At 53.4% G+C, this 16,778-nt stretch overlaps 1 protein-coding gene across 2 annotated transcripts; it reads left to right on the top strand.

Moving 5' to 3' along the window:
* The first annotated feature begins 2,821 nt into the window (after window positions 1-2,821).
* Notum (notum, palmitoleoyl-protein carboxylesterase) lies at window positions 2,822-10,944 on the top strand. 2 transcript variants are annotated; one of them, XM_063242211.1, is made up of 12 exons: window positions 2,822-2,996; window positions 4,053-4,414; window positions 5,428-5,480; window positions 5,572-5,667; window positions 6,256-6,316; window positions 6,754-6,812; window positions 7,114-7,216; window positions 7,995-8,186; window positions 8,274-8,374; window positions 9,342-9,489; window positions 9,992-10,039; window positions 10,293-10,944. In XM_063242211.1, the coding sequence occupies exons 2-12, from the start codon at window positions 4,080-4,082 to the stop codon at window positions 10,597-10,599; spliced, it is 1,503 nt and encodes a 500-aa protein (XP_063098281.1). In that variant the 5' UTR covers window positions 2,822-2,996; window positions 4,053-4,079; the 3' UTR covers window positions 10,600-10,944. The 2 variants fall into 2 exon arrangements, with proteins under 2 accessions (XP_063098281.1, XP_003464865.2); XM_003464817.5 differs by lacking the exon at window positions 2,822-2,996 and adding an exon at window positions 3,169-3,355.
* Window positions 10,945-16,778: the final 5,834 nt, after the last annotated feature.

Raw genomic sequence — 16,778 nt, 5'->3', positions numbered from 1 at the left:
GCACCTAGGAGGCTGAGGCAGGAGGGTTGCCATGAGTTTGAGACCAGTCTGTGCTACATAATGAGTTTAAGGCCAACCTAACTTACATAGGGAGACTGCCTCAAAGAAACAAAAATAAAGGGCTGGAGATTCAACTCAGTGGCATAAGTGCCTGCCTGGCAAGTGTGAGGTCATGAGTTTAATCCCCAGTACCAAAAAAATAAAATAAAATTTTAAAAAATAAAGTGTAGAATTCCAGGGCATTTAGTAAATATAGTGTTGCATTACCATCACTACATTCACTTTCAGAACATTTTTATCACCCTAAAGCTCAACCCTAGATCCACCAGGAGTCACTTCTTTCTTCCTGTCCCTGGCCAACCAATATGGTTTCCATCTCTGTGGCTTGGGTGCTTTTGGATTTTTCCTATCACTGGACTCACACACTCTGTGCCTTCTGGTGACTGTTATTGCATTGAGTATAGTGTTTTTAAGATGTGTCCATGTCCCAGCTTGTGTCAAAATGTCTTTCTCCTCCCTGCTGAAATAAACCCTATTGTAGAGACATACCACATTTGTTTAGCCATTCTGTTGATGGGCTTTTGAGTTGCTTCCCCTTTTTGGCTCTTATGAATAGTGCCTCTGTGAACATTCATGGATGAGCTTTTGTTTGAACACCTGTTTTCAATTCTTTTGGATCTATACCTAAGAATGGAATTGCTAGGCCAGATACTAATGTTGCATTTGACTTATGGAGGGGTCCCAAATTGTCTTTTCCAGCAGCTGCACCATTGTACCCTCCCACCAGCAATGCACAGGGTTGTGATATTCTTCCATGTCCTCAGTACTGGTTATTTTCCATGTTATTGCTCACAGACATCCAACTGTGTGTTGTGTGTTGTTTGACTGGGCATTGGTGACTGCTGAGTCCCTCTTCTGGACATATGTCAGGGCTACAGTGGCTTCTGGTCTCAGTGAAGGTGACCTGAAAGCAAAGGCCCAGCTCTCTGGTGGTTTGAAAAACCCACCTCTGAGAAGAACCCTGGAAACTGTGGGGGCATCCCCAGTGCAGAGGACAGAGCTGAACTCGGAGGAGGACAGAGCCAGTATGTCTGAGGCTGGAGGAGGATAGAGTTTTATGCAGTCTTAGAGCCTTGGGAACCCTATTCCTGGCCCTGGGGTGAGGAGGAGGGTGTTGCAGCCCTGCCAGTCATGGGGTCCTGGCACAGGGGATTTGGAAGACAGAATGAGAAAGCAGAGAAGTTCTGAGGAAGGATGGACTCAAGCTCCTCTTTGCTTCTGGAATAAATCAAAACACAAATTCATTGTGGTTCAATGTGTAGGCTAAATTGTGCTGCAGAAAACGTGAGAGAGGGCTGGGGATTTAGCTCAGCGGCATAAGCGCCTGCCTTGCAAGCAGGCAGTCGTGAGTTCGATCCCCGGTACCGACAAAAACAAAAAAGACAAAAAAAAAAAAAAAAAAGAAAACGTGAGAGAATATAATATGCATGTTCTTCTCTTGACCTCTTGGCAGTCATAACCTGGTGCTGTGCACTTTCACACATGGGCACCCACAATCCCACAATAACCATCCAGAGGAGATATAGTGACTGCTCTGTTTTGAAGAAGAGGAAACAGAGGGACACAGAGATCACGGACCTTGCCCAGGATCTCCCTGCCAGGAGATGGCTCAGAGCCAGGTCAGTGTGCAGCACAGGCCAGCACCCAGCCTTGACACCCAGCTGGAAGTTAGAATTTCTCTGCTGGGACTTGGAACACCAGGCTCCTAGAACAGAAGGCTCCCGGGGTAGGTGGTTGTTCGGTGCTGGAGACCAGACAGGTTAGCCTTTGATGAAGAGGTAGCTGGGAGGACATCTCAAGATGGTGAAGCTACTGCTCTTGCCAGTCACAGAAAATGTGGCCTTTATACTGACCCAACAACAAAGGGACAGCAAACATAGATTTTGGAATGAGCTGAGCTACATACAAGTGGCAACTCTGTTAGCACCTCTGAACTCAGTTCTCGTCCGGGAAGTGAGCACACATTTGCCCCCAGATGTCTGTGAGTGTACCTGTGTGCTTCTTCTCCCCCTTCATGAATGTCCTGAGGTTAGGTGACCTCCTGGACACCTCCTGGACTGATCATGAGCTTTGCAGTTTACCGTGGACCCGTTGCACCCCTTACCCACACAGCACAACAGTTCTTGAGGATCCCCTTTGACATATCGCTGTTTTGCCAGAGCTGGCAGACAGCAGCCTGCTAAGTATATGAGGTGTTTCTTCCCCCAGGTCCTCACCCAGCTGGAGGACTCAGGTCAGGCAGCACCCTGCTGCTGCCATCGCCCCAGCAGCCCCTGATCAGCCAGATGCCTCTCAGGAGGGGAAGGCTCCTACTGTGTTTTATAGGATGGACCCTGGAAGGCCAGCAGGTCCCAAAAGACAGGACTGCCTCCTGTCTCTGTGGAAGGACCAGGTCTTTCCTCTGTAGAAAGACCAGGCTGCAGGTGGCGGTGTAAAGCATAAAAGGGGGTGGGTAGCACCATGAGGTGTGGTGGCACCTGGGACATACAGTGGATACACCTCTTCTTGTCATTCCCCTTCCACCACTGCGAGCGAATGTCTCCTTTCCCCTCCTTTTTTGAGACAGTCTTGCTATATAGTTTAGGCTGACTTTGAACTCAATATACAGCCTTGAAGCAGGCAATCCTCCTGCCTCAGCTTGCGTAGGCCTGGTGTTTTTTACACGTGGCATCTAATTTCATTTTCTGAGAGGAATGCCATTCTACCTCCAGGGATTTAAACTCTGAGCTATAATAGGGAAAGTAAGGTGACCTGGCTGGACAGATTCCGTAGGTTACAAGGCGGTCACCCAGTCCACTCTTGCTCCAGTCTTCAGCACTCTTTCCCCAGTGGCGGCAGAGGCAGGGAGAGGTTCTTGGAGATCCTCTGTGGGGTGCAGCAGCGAGACTGCTGGCCCAGAGCAACTCAGAACCTTACCCCGCTGCCGTCTGGCCTTGGTAAGTTGCCGCTACGCTCTTGACCCCAGTGCCACCGAGAGCCGCTCCGAATCACCCATTAAGGCGCTGGATAGGGTCGCTCCGCCAAGGCGCGGCGCCGATCGAGGCGCCCGGTTTCCTCCCGCAAGTCGCCAAGGGAGCGAGGCCTCAAGCCACACCTGTCCGCTCCTCTCAGAGGCCCCTCGGCGCGGAGCCCTGTGTCCGCCGCCGCTTTGATCCCGGGGGCCCCGCTGGATAAAAGTCCCGAGCGGCTCCGCGCCAGCGCCAGAGGGGGAGCGAGCGGCTCCGGGCGCGCCAGCGGGGACGCAGCGCGGGAGACACGGAGAAGCCGGGCCGGCCGGCCGCGCGCACTGGCCGCGGTGAGCGCCAGATTAGGGGAGGATCGTGGCGCGGGAACGCGGGTCGAAAACGGCTTGTCCACCGCGGCGCCGGGCCTCGGCAGCGGCCGGGGGACGCGGCGTTTCCAGGTGCGCGCTCCCGTCCAGCGCCCCTGCGCCCGTGCCCCGGCCCGTCGGGCGGCGCGGAAAGGCCTCGCCGTCCTCTGTCCACCGCCGCTCCCAGGGCTGAGGCCGCGGCGCCGGACTGGCCGCTAGGATCTGAGCTGCCGGCCGCGCTGCCCCCCACGGAGCCGGCCAGGAGCGCCTCCCGCGGCCGCGACCGGAGAGTCCAGGCCCCTCCGTCAGGCCTGCGGTTTGGGAAGAAAGGGCGATGCCTCCGCCAAGAGGAGCTCGAACGCGGCCCCCTCCCCCTTGCCGAGCCCAGGCGGCGGCACATCTAACGCGCGGGCACCCGGGCCGCCGCGGCCCCCGAGAGCTACGCCCAGCCCGGCCCCTCCGCTCATTGGCGCGGGCCAGCGCCAGTGCATCCAGATCCCGAGCGGCCGGAGCTGCGGAGCCGACGGTGCCTGGCCCGCCAGAGAGCCTCGACGCCGAGAGCCCACGCCGCCCCAGCCAGGCCAGCCGCGCGGGAGGGGGGGCGGAGAGCAGCGTCCGCGCCCCCCGCGTCCCGTGTCCCCTGCGCCCCTAGCCTCTACCTCAAGGCCACTGCTCTCCGCAGGTGGCCGCCGGCTGGAGTGGCGCAGCCATGGGCCGAGGGGTGCGCGTGCTTTTCCTGCTGGGCCTCCTGCACTGGGCCGGGGGCGGCGAGGGCAGGAAGACCTGGCGGCGCAGAGGTCAGCAACCGGCCCCGGCGCCGCTGCCCCCGCAGCGCACCGAGGCCGCACCGGGCACTGGGCAGCCGGTGGAGAGCTTCCCCTTAGACTTCACGGCCGTGGAGGGCAATATGGACAGCTTCATGGCACAGGTCAAGAGCCTGGCACAGTCCCTGTACCCCTGCTCGGCACAGCAGCTCAACGAGGACCTGCGCCTGCACCTCCTGCTCAACACGTCAGTGACCTGCAATGACGGCAGCCCGGCCGGGTAAGGCCCACCCTCCAGAACCCCGCAGACCGCCGCCTCGCCGCTGCGTCTCAGTCCCCCTGCGCGCGTGTACACAGGGACTCTGCACTGGACCCTACGTGCTGTCCGGGGCAGTGCTCGTCCTCAGCGAAAGGTTTCCGACGGGCACCCAGCGAAGCTGGCCCTGGAAAGGCCTGGCTGGGGACTCCCCGCGCGCGAAATCGGGGTGGGGGAGCGCTCGAAGGCCAGGTCCCCGACCAGCGCGATCACTGAGCACTCTGCACAGCCCCTCTGCCTGTGTTCTTTGTGAGTAGCCCAAGCTCCAAAGGAAGAGGGGACATGGAGGGAGGGCGAGGAGAGCCCTGCTGCTCCCCACCATCGCCACTCCGGCTTTTGACTCTCGAAAGTCAGCAATCCCATCGCGGGATGGCGGGGCAAGGAGGGGGCGCAGGTGGGCTGAAGGTTCCGGGTGCGGCATTCATTCTCACATCCTAACCCAAGAGAAGGAAAAGATGAGAAGCCAGGGGTTGGAAGGGATTGGGGCGCCCGCCCTGGGTCAGAGTCAGGCCCAGCCTGGGCGGGGGTGGGAAGGCTGCGACCCCGCCTCAGTGGCGCCCGCGCCCCAAGCCGCGTGGTGCTTGTTGCCCCCGCCCACGCATAAGCTTTCAGTGCAGGCGCTCCTCGCCAAGTAGTGCCACTGCTGCCCTGGGGCGCTCCTCCCCCCGCCCGCCGCGGGCCCCGGGGTCACAGCGGGTCCCGCACCGGACAGGCCATGGGGATTTTCCACCGAGCACCCTGCCTCTTGCCCCTTCCCGGTCTTGCGAGCGCCACCTCCCGGAAAGGCCGTGGGGCTCCAATGCACTCTGTGGGCCTGGCCGCTGGTGCCCCCGTGTGGCCTTTGTGCAACACGGGCGACAGGTGGATTGACTCTTTCCTCGGGTGGAGGGGTGCAGAAGGCTGCTGGGAGCCTTGGGGCATGGTCTCGGCCTTTGCTGCTCCAGCTGACCACCTGCTCCGCGCGCCCGTCTCTGCAGCTACTACCTAAAGGAGTCTAAGGGCAGCCGGCGGTGGCTGCTCTTTCTGGAAGGTGCGTGCCAGGAGCTGAGTCTTGGGAATGGGAGGCCGGGGTGGAGGGGTTCCCCGGACCCGCAGATCTATGGGGGCGGCTGTATCTGCAGGCGGCTGGTACTGCTTCAGCCGGGAGAACTGCGACTCCAGATATGACACCATGCGGCGCCTCATGAGCTCCAAAGACTGGCCCCAGACTCGAACCGGTGAGTATTTCAGGACTTGCTCCCTGGATGACTAAGGAACAGGGCTAAGCAATCTGTCACAGTGAGGTCCTCAAGGCTGGGGAGACCCCACCCCCGCCGGGCGCACCTTCCCTAAATCTGAGTTCTCTATAAAGCCAAAGGATGCTAACCTTCTGCTTAACACACTAAAACTAACTGTATTGTTATTAGTATTGATATCTGGAATCAAACTCAGGACTTTGCACTTGCCAGGCAGGGGCTGTGCCCCTGAGCTTTATCCCTGCCCCAAAAATAGCTTTGCTGTGCTGACAGGGACCACTGTTCATTTCGCCAGCGTCAAAGCAGTTGGTACAGGGCACGGAGCTCAAGAGTGTCACGTCTAGTGTCACAGCCTGGTGATCACAGCACGGTGGCCATGGTGACTTTCTGGCATAACTAACTCCATCCATCCCTCCTTCCCTGGCAACCTTGGGCCAGTCTTCCAGCTCCACCCACATCCTTCATGAAGCCAAAGTGGGAACCCCTTGTCCCTCAGGCTTCCCTGTGGTCTCCATGCCTGCACAGCTCCATCCTAGCAGAATAAAAACCCACCCACCTCTGTGTCCCCAGGCACAGGGATCCTGTCCTCTCAGCCAGAGGAGAACCCTTACTGGTGGAATGCCAACATGGTGTAAGAGAAAGGGTGTGGGTCCTTGCGCGGGGGTGGGGTGGGGGTGGGGGTGTTTTCTCCAGGGTTTGCTCCCTGGGGGTATACTCCTTTCTGAGGAGTTCTTGGGAAAATGGTTCTCTTTAGGGGTCCTTTTCAGAAATCAGTATGGCCTTTCGTGGTGGGGTCTCTCCTTGGGAGAAGTCTTTCCTGGAGACTGGGTGTGATTTTCTTGGAGGCCCTGTCCTGAGGGGGTCTTTCTTGGAGTCTGGAAGTGGCCCTTTCTGAGTTATCTTTCTTGGAGGTGGGATGTGACTGTGGGAAGGGGCAACGTCCTGGGATATCTTTCCTGGATGTTAGAAGTTGTCCTTCCTGGGAGGTAGTCCTTCTGTCCCAGGGTCCTTCCTGAAGCCTCTGGGCAGCAGAGGGCCACAGCAAGCTCACACATTCTGGCGTTGCAGCTTCATTCCCTATTGCTCCAGTGACGTTTGGAGTGGGGCTTCCTCCAAGTCGGAGAAGAGTGAGTCCCTGGCTCCCCTGTGGGAGAGCAGGATTCTGGGGTTCTAGGGAGATGTAGACTTTCAACCCTGTGACTTTTTCAAGGTTACTATCACCTCTGTGACTGTCCTGGCCCCTGCAGTAGCCCCACTCTCCAGAAGTTCCATTTGGGGGCTGCCTCCAGCAGGGCCTAGAGCATTTGACCCACCTACCCCTAACCAGCCCCCTGGCCCATCCCAGGAAGACCCATTTTATTTACCAGCCTAGGGTAGGGAGCCTTCTTTCTGCCCAGGGCCCTCCTGAAGTGCCATTTCTCCACACAGATGAGTACGTGTTCATGGGTGCCCTCATCATCCGAGAGGTGGTTCAGGAGCTCCTGGGCAGAGGACTGAGTGGGGCCAAGGTTCTGCTTCTGGCCGGGAGCAGGTAGGCAAGTGGTACTGGGGAGTGGAGGAATGTGGGGCCCTTGGTGCAAGCTGGCCAGGACTGTGGATAGGAGTCAAGGAGAGAGCAGGCCTGAAGGTCCAGTGCTCTGGCCTCATAGAAGCCTGCTGGCTCATGCTTCTGTGGGTAGGCAGTGGGAAGTGGGCAGAAACTGGAGCCAGAGAATGCGCATTTTTAGGGGCATCATGGAGATTTGGCCTCAGAGAGCTTTATCACTGGGAATTCCCAAGAAGCTTTTGGACTCCATGGCTATTATGCTGCAGGGACCAACTGAGGTAGAGGATAAGGGATCAACTGTAGACTAATGTCCTTCTCCAGGCCCTGTGTCCTGGAGAAGACACATAGGCCAGTGTCATACCTGTTCAGTTGTTACCCCAGCTGGCTACAGGGCACATAGAGGGTCTTCATTTTCAGATAAGAAACCTAAGGCAAAAAACAAAAAAAGTTATGCAGACAGAGGAAAAAGAAAGAAGACAAAGCTCAGCGCTCAGGCCCTTGCTTGGAAGAGAAACCCAGTCCTGCCACCCAAAGCTCTGGAGATGCCTGGAGCTCACCAGCCTCCTCTGTCTCCAGGCCTCCTAGAGGCCTTTGAGCTTTGCGTGTAAATGGGAAATGCATCTGCAGTTCTGAATGCATTGATTGACGAAAGGCATCAGGATCCCTCTTCCTCCTCAGGGCCTGACCTGGGGTCTGAGCAGGCTTAGGGGTGCATGGTGAGCACCCTCCCAGCCACCTGGCTCAGGTGTGGCCTTTTGTGCAGCGCTGGGGGCACTGGGGTGCTGCTGAATGTGGATCGTGTGGCTGAGCAGCTGGAGCAGCTGGGCTACCCCGCCATCCAGGTTCGGGGCCTGGCCGACTCAGGCTGGTTTCTGGACAATAAGCAGTACCGCCGCACAGACTGTGTCGACACTGTCACTTGTGCGCCCACAGAGGCCATCCGCCGAGGCATCAGGTATGATTCCAAGATCATCTTGCACAAAGGATGTTGGTGGTGTCCCTGGGGGAGGAGCTCCAGCCTAATCTGAAGCTGTGGCTCCAGGTACTGGAACGGGATGGTCCCAGAGCGCTGTCGGAGCCAGTTCAAGGAGGGCGAGGAGTGGAACTGCTTCTTAGGCTACAAAGTCTACCCAACTTTGCGCTGTGAGTGGCTTCGTGGGGCACCTGGGCAGCAGTGGGCCGTACAGGCTCACTGCACCTTTCTTGAAAATCCACCCTTAGAAGCGGGCCAGAAACTGGGGCCATAGCCCAGAGAGGTGACCACATCTACACCAGTAGCCCCTCTTTGCCTCTATCTTCATCTTAGCACTGAAACCCTCAGTCCTAGGTAAATCAGGACAATTGATCACCCTGTCTGCACTGGTGGTTATGGATGGCTTGAAGCTGAATCCTGCCACTGCCTGTCTCTGCTATGAGGCCTCTGGCGAGTACTCCCAAGCCCTACACTCTGAAGATTAATGAAGCCCCTTCAAGGGGCTTCACCAAATTTAGGCCAGGCCAAGGTGGTGGGTGGTTATCCAGAGTACTTCAGCCACATGCCGTAGTACACACCTGTAATCCCAGCACTGGGGGGAGCTGAGAAAAATTTGAGCCCAGCCTAGGTAGTTTAGCAACTTGGTGAGATCCCATTTCAGCATAGAAAGAGAGAGCTGGGCATTTAGTTTAGTGCAAAGGCCCTAGATTCAATCCCTAATACCATGAACACTCAAAAAAGGGTCTTTCTTCAAGAAAAAATGTATTCTATTTTTTGAGACAGGGTTTTGCTATATAGTTCAGTTTGGCCTTGTGCTTACTACATAGTTCTGGCTGGCCTCAAACTCTTGCTGATCCTCCTGCCTTAGCCTCTCCAGTGCTGGGATTACAGGCATATACTACCATGCCTGGCAAAAGGTATATTTTCTAGAAAGAAAAAGAAATCAAAATATAGTTCAGTGGTAGAGTGCTTGCCTAGCTTGAGTGCGTTCAGTTCCTAATATTTCTCACACACACACAAAGAAGAGGGGCACTGGACAGTGGAAGCCCTGCTGAGCTTGGCTGGCCTGTGAGCCCCTCTGGGAGTGGCAGGGACCCTAGCACGATGGTGGGCCAAGCTGACCCTTACTCCCCCTAGGCCCAGTGTTCGTGGTACAGTGGCTGTTTGATGAGGCCCAACTGACTGCAGACAACGCACATCTCACAGGACAGCCGGTTCAGGAGGGGCAGTGGCTGTACATACAGAACCTGGGTCATGAGCTGCGTAACACACTCAAGGACGTGCCGTGAGTGTTGGGGCCCCACTCTGGGTGGCTAATTCAACCCTTCCAAACCTGCAGTAAGTCTGTTAATGAACAGAGATCTCACTGGGTGTGGGGGTACATGCTGTAATTCCAGCACTTGGGAGGCTGAGGCACAAAGATCACTGTGAGTTTGACACTAATCTGGGCTACAAAGTGAGTTCAAGGCCAGCCTGAACTGTATAGGGAGAGCCTGTGTCAAAAAGACAAAATAAAATAAAATGAAATAAGATAGAGGCCTCAAAAATGGTGAAATCTTTATCTGGGACAGCCTCCTACCACTGTCTGGCAGTGTCCTGCTGGACAAGGTGGACTCTGAGCAAAATTTGCAGGCTCAAAGGGCAAGGGTTGCAGGGAGTGTGCTGGCAGGTGGGGGCCAGGCTCCAGGCAGGAGCAGCAAGCTGGCCACAGTGTTTCCCAGCGGGTAGCACAGGATGGAGGAGGAGCTGGAGTCCAGGGGCTCAGGGTGCTGTCTTCCTTCCACCAGGGCCAGCTTCGCTCCTGCCTGCCTGTCCCACGAGATCATCATCCGGAGGTCAGTGACCCAGCCTTGGTGCAGCTTATGTCCACAGTATTAATTCCAGGGGTCCCATAGTGCCCCTCAAACCCACACTTGCCCTCTCATAGCCCCCCCCCCCCCCCCCCGCTAGCTTCATCTAAAGGGATTCCTTCTGGGGCTTCCGAAACCATTTGGTGCACAGCAGTCTTCGTGGTCCGAATTAAAGCATAGCCCCCAGTAGCAGTCATGAAACCCTCCCCCATGCCCTCCCACACATTTCTGTCTGCAGCCACTGGACAGATGTCCAGGTGAAGGGGACCTCGCTGCCTCGAGCACTGCACTGCTGGGACAGAAGCCTCCACGACAGCCATAAGGCCAGCAAAACTCCCCTGAAGGGCTGCCCCATCCACCTGGTGGACAGCTGTCCCTGGCCCCACTGTAATCCCTCGTGCCCCACCATTCGAGACCAGTTCACCGGGCAGGAGATGAATGTGGCCCAGTTCCTCATGCACATGGGCTTTGATGTGCAGACGGTAGCCCAGCAGCAGGGATTGGAGCCCAGCAAGCTGCTAGGGATGCTGAGCAGCGGGAGCTAGGGAGGGTGCCACTCCTGGCTCTTGCCACCCCAGCAGCCTCCCTGTTCTTCCCCTGGGGCCTCCCTGAGACCCAGCCAGAGAGGGTGAGCCTCCCTTAGCCATGAGCACCCCACCTGCCATCTCCCAAACCACCATGGGAGCCAGAACCAGGAGCCGAGCACTGAGTCCCTGGCCCAGCAGCTCAGATAGTGCCTGGAAGCCCCAGCCTGCCATGCCCTTTTGTATTATTTTATAAAGTAACTTTTTTTAATTTTAAAAAAAAGAAAAATAAGCAAGAAATATATGATGAATGATAGTGTTTTGTAACATATTTTTTTTAAATAATAAAATAAGACCACAAAAGAAGCTCCCCCTGCACTGTTTACTTGAAGGGCCTTTGCACCTCCCTGCAGAGCAGCAGGGGTCCTGGGTAGAGGTGGGGATCCTACTCTGACCCCTGCTGCACATACAGGAAGGAGAGGCACACTCCACCTCAAGACTATGTGCAAGTACTCAATGAATACGCACTTCCTGGGACAACAATTCACAGTTGCTTTTCATTTTCTCATTGAAACGAAATGAAATCCACTATTAAAAAAATATATAGTGAGCCATTTTGCAGTGGACAGCTCAGTGGTGTTCGGCATATCAAGGTTGTAGTTTGAAAACTCTCATCTCTACAGGAATACACTCCCCACCCAAGTATTATTGTCTTAAATTTGCATGTATTTATTTTTACTAGATCACGCAATATATAGGTTAAAATTGGAAAGACATAATTTGGTGTGGTGACATGCTCCAGGAATGCCAGCACTTTGGGAGCCTGAAGCAGGAAGATCCCAAGTTTGACCCCTGCCTGGGTTCCTTGATGACGTAGTGAGAGCTTGTTGAGAAATAAGGTTTTTTTAAAAATGGGGTGATACACACATTGAGAGTGAGAGTGCCCCTTCTTCCCAACAAGCTGTACTTCCAGGAGTAAACAGATGCTGGTTTTCCTGAGTGTTTCCGAGTGTTTCACACACTCACACACTTCCTAGTAAGCACACATGTATTCGCATAACTGTCTTAGCCTGTCTTGGGGCACACACAGAAAAGCTGTCATTGGAACAGGCTCGGTGCTTTCCATGATCAACAGGTGCCCAGGATGCACAGGGCTGGCTTTGTGTCAACATCATCTTGAATGTGGGCGAGCTTGTGGGTGAGGTTAACCTCAGAAGTGGGGGGGCTGGGGCAAAGGTCAGGGCCCTGCTCACACTGACCTTGGGAACAGTGGGTCCAGCCTTCTGAGCAAAGCATTCTGTACAGATCCAGGTGCTTATTCCCCCTTTTGGCATCTCTGTGAGGTGGGTTTTGTGTAATCTCCACCTTACAGATGAAGAAATTGAGGCTCAGAGAGGCCCTGCAGGCAATCAGCCTGAACTCCATACTGTGCCTCCCACCATAGACATCATCAGGGAACCGGCAGCGCCAGTCCAGGAGTGGGGAGAGACCCATGGGGGGACTCCATGCCCTCCACTCCCAGCAGGAAAGGATGCATGTCCTGGAACCTGGTTGCACCAAGGATTTAGGGCACCCTGAACCTGAGAAGGCTGAGCAGGAGGTGAGTTCTGGTGGCATCGGAGTACCCAGACCTCATACTATCTGTGTGGGACCCTCATCACCAATGCCCATTTGGCCCATCACGGTCCCCTGTGGGCCATTGCACATGTCCCTGGAGTCCCCTCATCCAAAGAGAACAGTGGGGTCAGGGACATGGTGACTGTAGGCTAGAGAGGAAAGAAGGGGTATGGGGTGGGAGCTGCTGGTCTGGGGGGCAGCCTGGTCCTCTGGCCTCCAGAACCTGACTTGAGAGGTGCTCAGGCTGCACTCCCCACAAGGAATGACTCAGGTGACAGAGAGGACAGAAAAGGGGCCAGGGTACGAACCTGGCTGGAGAGACTTTGCTGGATGGAGAGGCCTGCCAGGCTGTAGTGGAGGTGGGTGGTACAAGAGAGATGCTACCAGGAGGCCAGTTCTTCTTTCCCCAGAGGAAGGTCTCGAGCTGTGATGTGGGCACAATTAGAGAAGTGTAGTATACTGTCTGAAGAGGTCCCAAATCATCCCCAAGGGCAATGTTTCGTGTTCAGACACACAGGCTTGTTACACATGTGAGACACATGGCCCACCAGGATTCTCCAGGTGAATAGATTCTTCCTGCCTTGGTAGTGAACCAGGAAAAAGGCATACTTCACTTTGGGCCCGGCGGATGGTTGGTATTGTGACTTCTTTCTGGGACCAGGAACAAAATGAGCTCCAGGGTACAAGGACTGAGGAGGGAGGTACCCTGGGCTGCCTCTGACCATCTGACCATCACACCTGGCGAAGCTGCAGGGTGGCACAAAGGCTTCCCAGCTTTTCTAGGGCTGTTTGTCACTTCCAGTGACATGGTCCTTATAGGTGCAGTAGAACCCTGGACATCTACCTGGAACCGGTCCTTTCTATGAGTGACAGTCAAAGCCAGGGTAGCCTTTGATGTCTGGGGACCTGGAACATGGAGCTTGAAACCCCATGTCAACACAGTGCACATTTCAGCTCTGTACTCAACAACAGTAGATAGGAACCATCTGGTGCCACCACCAAATGACACACCCTGCCCTTGGCTCAGAGTCCTTCGGAGCCCACAGAGCTGGCTCCTGCGTCCCTGCTTTCTGGTGCCCCCCACCCCGGTCTTGGGACTGCTGTGCCTCTGACCCTCATCTCCGCTCCTGCCTGGACTCACTCCTCAGTCCTACCCCAGGGGTTGCCTTTCAGTGTGGCCTTCATGATCCCCACAAAAGGTGGCCCCTTGCTAAATTACTGTCTTTTCCTTTCTTTTCTTTGCTATCAGGGATCCAACTCATGACTTTCCACTTGCCAGCCAGGCGCTTACGCCGCTGAGCTAAATCCTCAGCCCTAAATTACTTTCTTGTCACTGAGGGACAATACCCAACACCTGTGAGTTAAAGGAGGAAAGGCCACAGTTTGAAGAGGTTTCAGTCCATAATCAGCTGGCTCCCAGGCAGGGCAGTGTGGCTGAGAAGTGGCTTACTATCCGACAGACAGGAAGCAGAGTGATTCAGGAAAGAGGAGAGAGAGGACCTTGCCAGGCCAAACCTCAGTGACCCAGTTCCTGCCCCCATGCTTCACCTTCAGTGTCACAGTCAGCTGTGACCATCTCTCTCACGTGATCTGCCCACTCCGCACAGCCCCACCTACAAGTGCACAAGGTTTTGGGGGGACAGCTAGATAAAAACCATAGCACCCCATTCCTCTCATGCCACACTTCTTGCACCGTGCTTTGATTCATGATTCTCCAGTTTGGACCTGATGGGACAGGCTTGTCATTATTGTAGTCCTGGGTATTAAATCTACATCCTTCACACTAAGATATATGCCCAGCCCCCCTCTTTTTTTTTTTTTTTTTTTTTTTGTCTTTTTTGTTTTTATCGGTACCAAGGATCGAACTCACAACTGCCTGCTTGCAAGGCAGGTGCTTATGCCGCTGAGCTAAATCCCCAGCTCCCCCCTCTTTTTTTTAGACAATATCTAACTAAGTTGCCCAGGCTGGGCTTGAACTTGTCAGCTTCCTGCCTCAGCCTCCCAAATTGCTGGAAGCACAGGTGTGTGCTATCACACCTGGTAAGACAAATATCTTTTTTTTTAAATTTTATTTAAGGAGAAAAGAAAAAAAAAGCAGAGAAAGGGTACAAGTTATACAGATTTACAGAAAAAAAAATAAACAGTAGGAAATCACTAGTTAATGGATTACATATTGTCATCTTAGAAATAATTGTTCAAATCACAAAATTAAAGCTTGTAAAGTGGACATTCCAACAATGATACTGCAAACAGTTCTGTTCAATGATCCAATAAAACTCTGTGATATCATTTTCTATCTTATACACTTAAATATACATGCAGTTATATAGTTTAGAGCACTTTCTTTTCCTCTCTTTTGTACAATGACAATTACACATTTTGGGTTTTGTTGCTCCCACGGTTCTTATTACTTTTTTGGAAGAGAGTAAAACCAAATGTGACATAACAGAACAGAATCGGTCAAGTCAAAAGGGTGGACATAATAGATAATGTAAAAACATAATACAAGGTGATCAACAATGGATACCATAATGCCTCCCGCTATCTCTAATAGAATTGCCTATATCATTAGTTATAATACAATTGAACAAAACAGTAAAGAATAAAACCAACAAAACCAAAACATTGGAGACATTGTAGGTCTTCAAAAGTAGATAAAAGTCAACGAGAATGGGCGTTATGACAAATATCTTTGTCTTATTTATCCATCGCTGTGTCTCAGTGCCTAAATGGACACAGGGTATTTCAGATCACTGGAAAAACACTTGTGCAGAGAAAATGTTAAGCAGAAGAACTAGAAAAAAATACAGGGCTGGAAACACTGAACTCTTGGAAGAGTAACAGGAAGAAAATGCAAAATGTTTTGTAAAACTTGCCGTTTGCATCATATCAAAAGTAAATGACCTTCCCAAGGCTCTCTGCAAGTCCACCAAGAGTTGTCTCTTTGGACCAAGCATAGTGGTACATGTCTGTACCCTCAACACACAGGAGGCTGAGACAGGAGGGTCACAAAATCAAAGCCAGCCTGGACAATGCTATCAGAAGTATCACTGCCCAAAAACACACAGTTTGGGCCTGGGGCAACACACCCTCCCTTTAGGGTGAGAGGACCTGGTAGTGACAGAAAAGCCCTCAGGAGCCAAGGCCGGAATACAAGCAGCAGGACAACAGTGTCACTCTGCACCATCCATAAATTGATACTGTTATAAATAACCGAATGAGCCCGGTGAGGTAGTGCCCATCTATAATCCCAGCGCTCTGGGGCCGAGGCAAGAGGCTTGAGTCCTACATGTGAGCCCAGCCTGGGCAACCTGGCAACCTAGAAGACCCCGTCTAAAAATTTAAAAAATAAAAAAGGGCTGGGATATACTGTATATGGCCCTGGGCTCACTTCCCAGAGCCATGTAAAGATAATAAATAATTGAATAAATAAATGAATGGGGCAGAAGGGAAACACAGAATTTATGTCAGTGTTCTGCTTTGGACGAGAGGGACCCAGACTCCCAGCACCGCCTGTGGCCCTGAGCAGTGATTCCCTTCTAGAGATCTGGGTGGGGGCAGCATCCCTGTGAGATCCCGGCAGCTCCAGCTGGCCAGGTGACTGTTGCAATCTGTGCCTAGATCTCCGATCCCCCAAATGGATGCATGGCAAAGCTTCAAAGGAATGAGAAAAGTGGCATGACCTTTAAGGCCCCAGGAGAACCAAAATTCTTGGCAGAGCTTGAAACTGCTAGTCAGCTGGCCGACTGACCCTGGCAGCCCATATTTAATCAGAACGAGCAAGGAGTCTAGTGACAATGGAGGAAACCTGAGCAGGATGTGGAGAAGGGTTCAAGGACCCCTCAGAGCAACAGATGATGCTAATAGACAACCATCCAGAAAGTCTCCAGGGGCTTCAGCTATGGCCTATCTTGCCCCCAGAGGCTTCTCCTTGTTCTCAGTTCAGCCATGCCCAGAGCACGTCACAGCCCTGCAGGAGTATTCAGCTTCGGTGACTCCAACAGGTGACCATGCCAACGCCAACAGTGAGGTGCCTGTAAGACAGGGACCCTGGTACAACAGGACCAGAAAACAGGTCACCTCTGTCCTCCTCACCACTCCCTCTGTCTACTCCTAAGAAAAAATGCCCCGTCCCTCAGCTCTCAAGATCATTAAAAACAAGCAGGTTAACAAAAAACAAAAAAAAACCGCAAACACAAGACAAGGAGGTTCCCAGAAACTCACAACCAGGAGAAACCTGATGAGTTGGGACAACTAAAGGTCACGTGGGAGACTGCGTGAGACCACGGAGCAAAAGGAGGATGTCTGGTAAAAGCTGAGGACTATGAATAAACATGGCCTTGAGTTAATAATGATGTGTCAGGGGCTGGGGATTTAGCTTAGCGGCATAAAGCACCTGCCTTGTGAGCAGGCGGTTGTGAGTTTGATCCCTGGTACTGGTAAAAAAAAAAAATAAAATAAAATAATGATGTAGGGCTGGGGATTTAGCTCAGTGGCATAAGCGTCTGCCTTGCAAGCAGACAGTCGTGAGTTCCAGCCCTGGTACTGATAAAAAGGAAAAAGAAAAAAAAAAAAAAAAAAAG

Source organism: Cavia porcellus, unplaced genomic scaffold, assembly GCF_034190915.1.
Source record: "Cavia porcellus strain 051 isolate PalLab524CR breed Dunkin Hartley unplaced genomic scaffold, mCavPor4.1 scaffold_32, whole genome shotgun sequence".
Taxonomy (NCBI): Eukaryota; Metazoa; Chordata; class Mammalia; order Rodentia; family Caviidae; genus Cavia; species Cavia porcellus.
The sequence above is the reverse complement of the archived record's forward strand: the minus strand, read 5'-3'. Positions and strand labels throughout refer to the sequence as shown.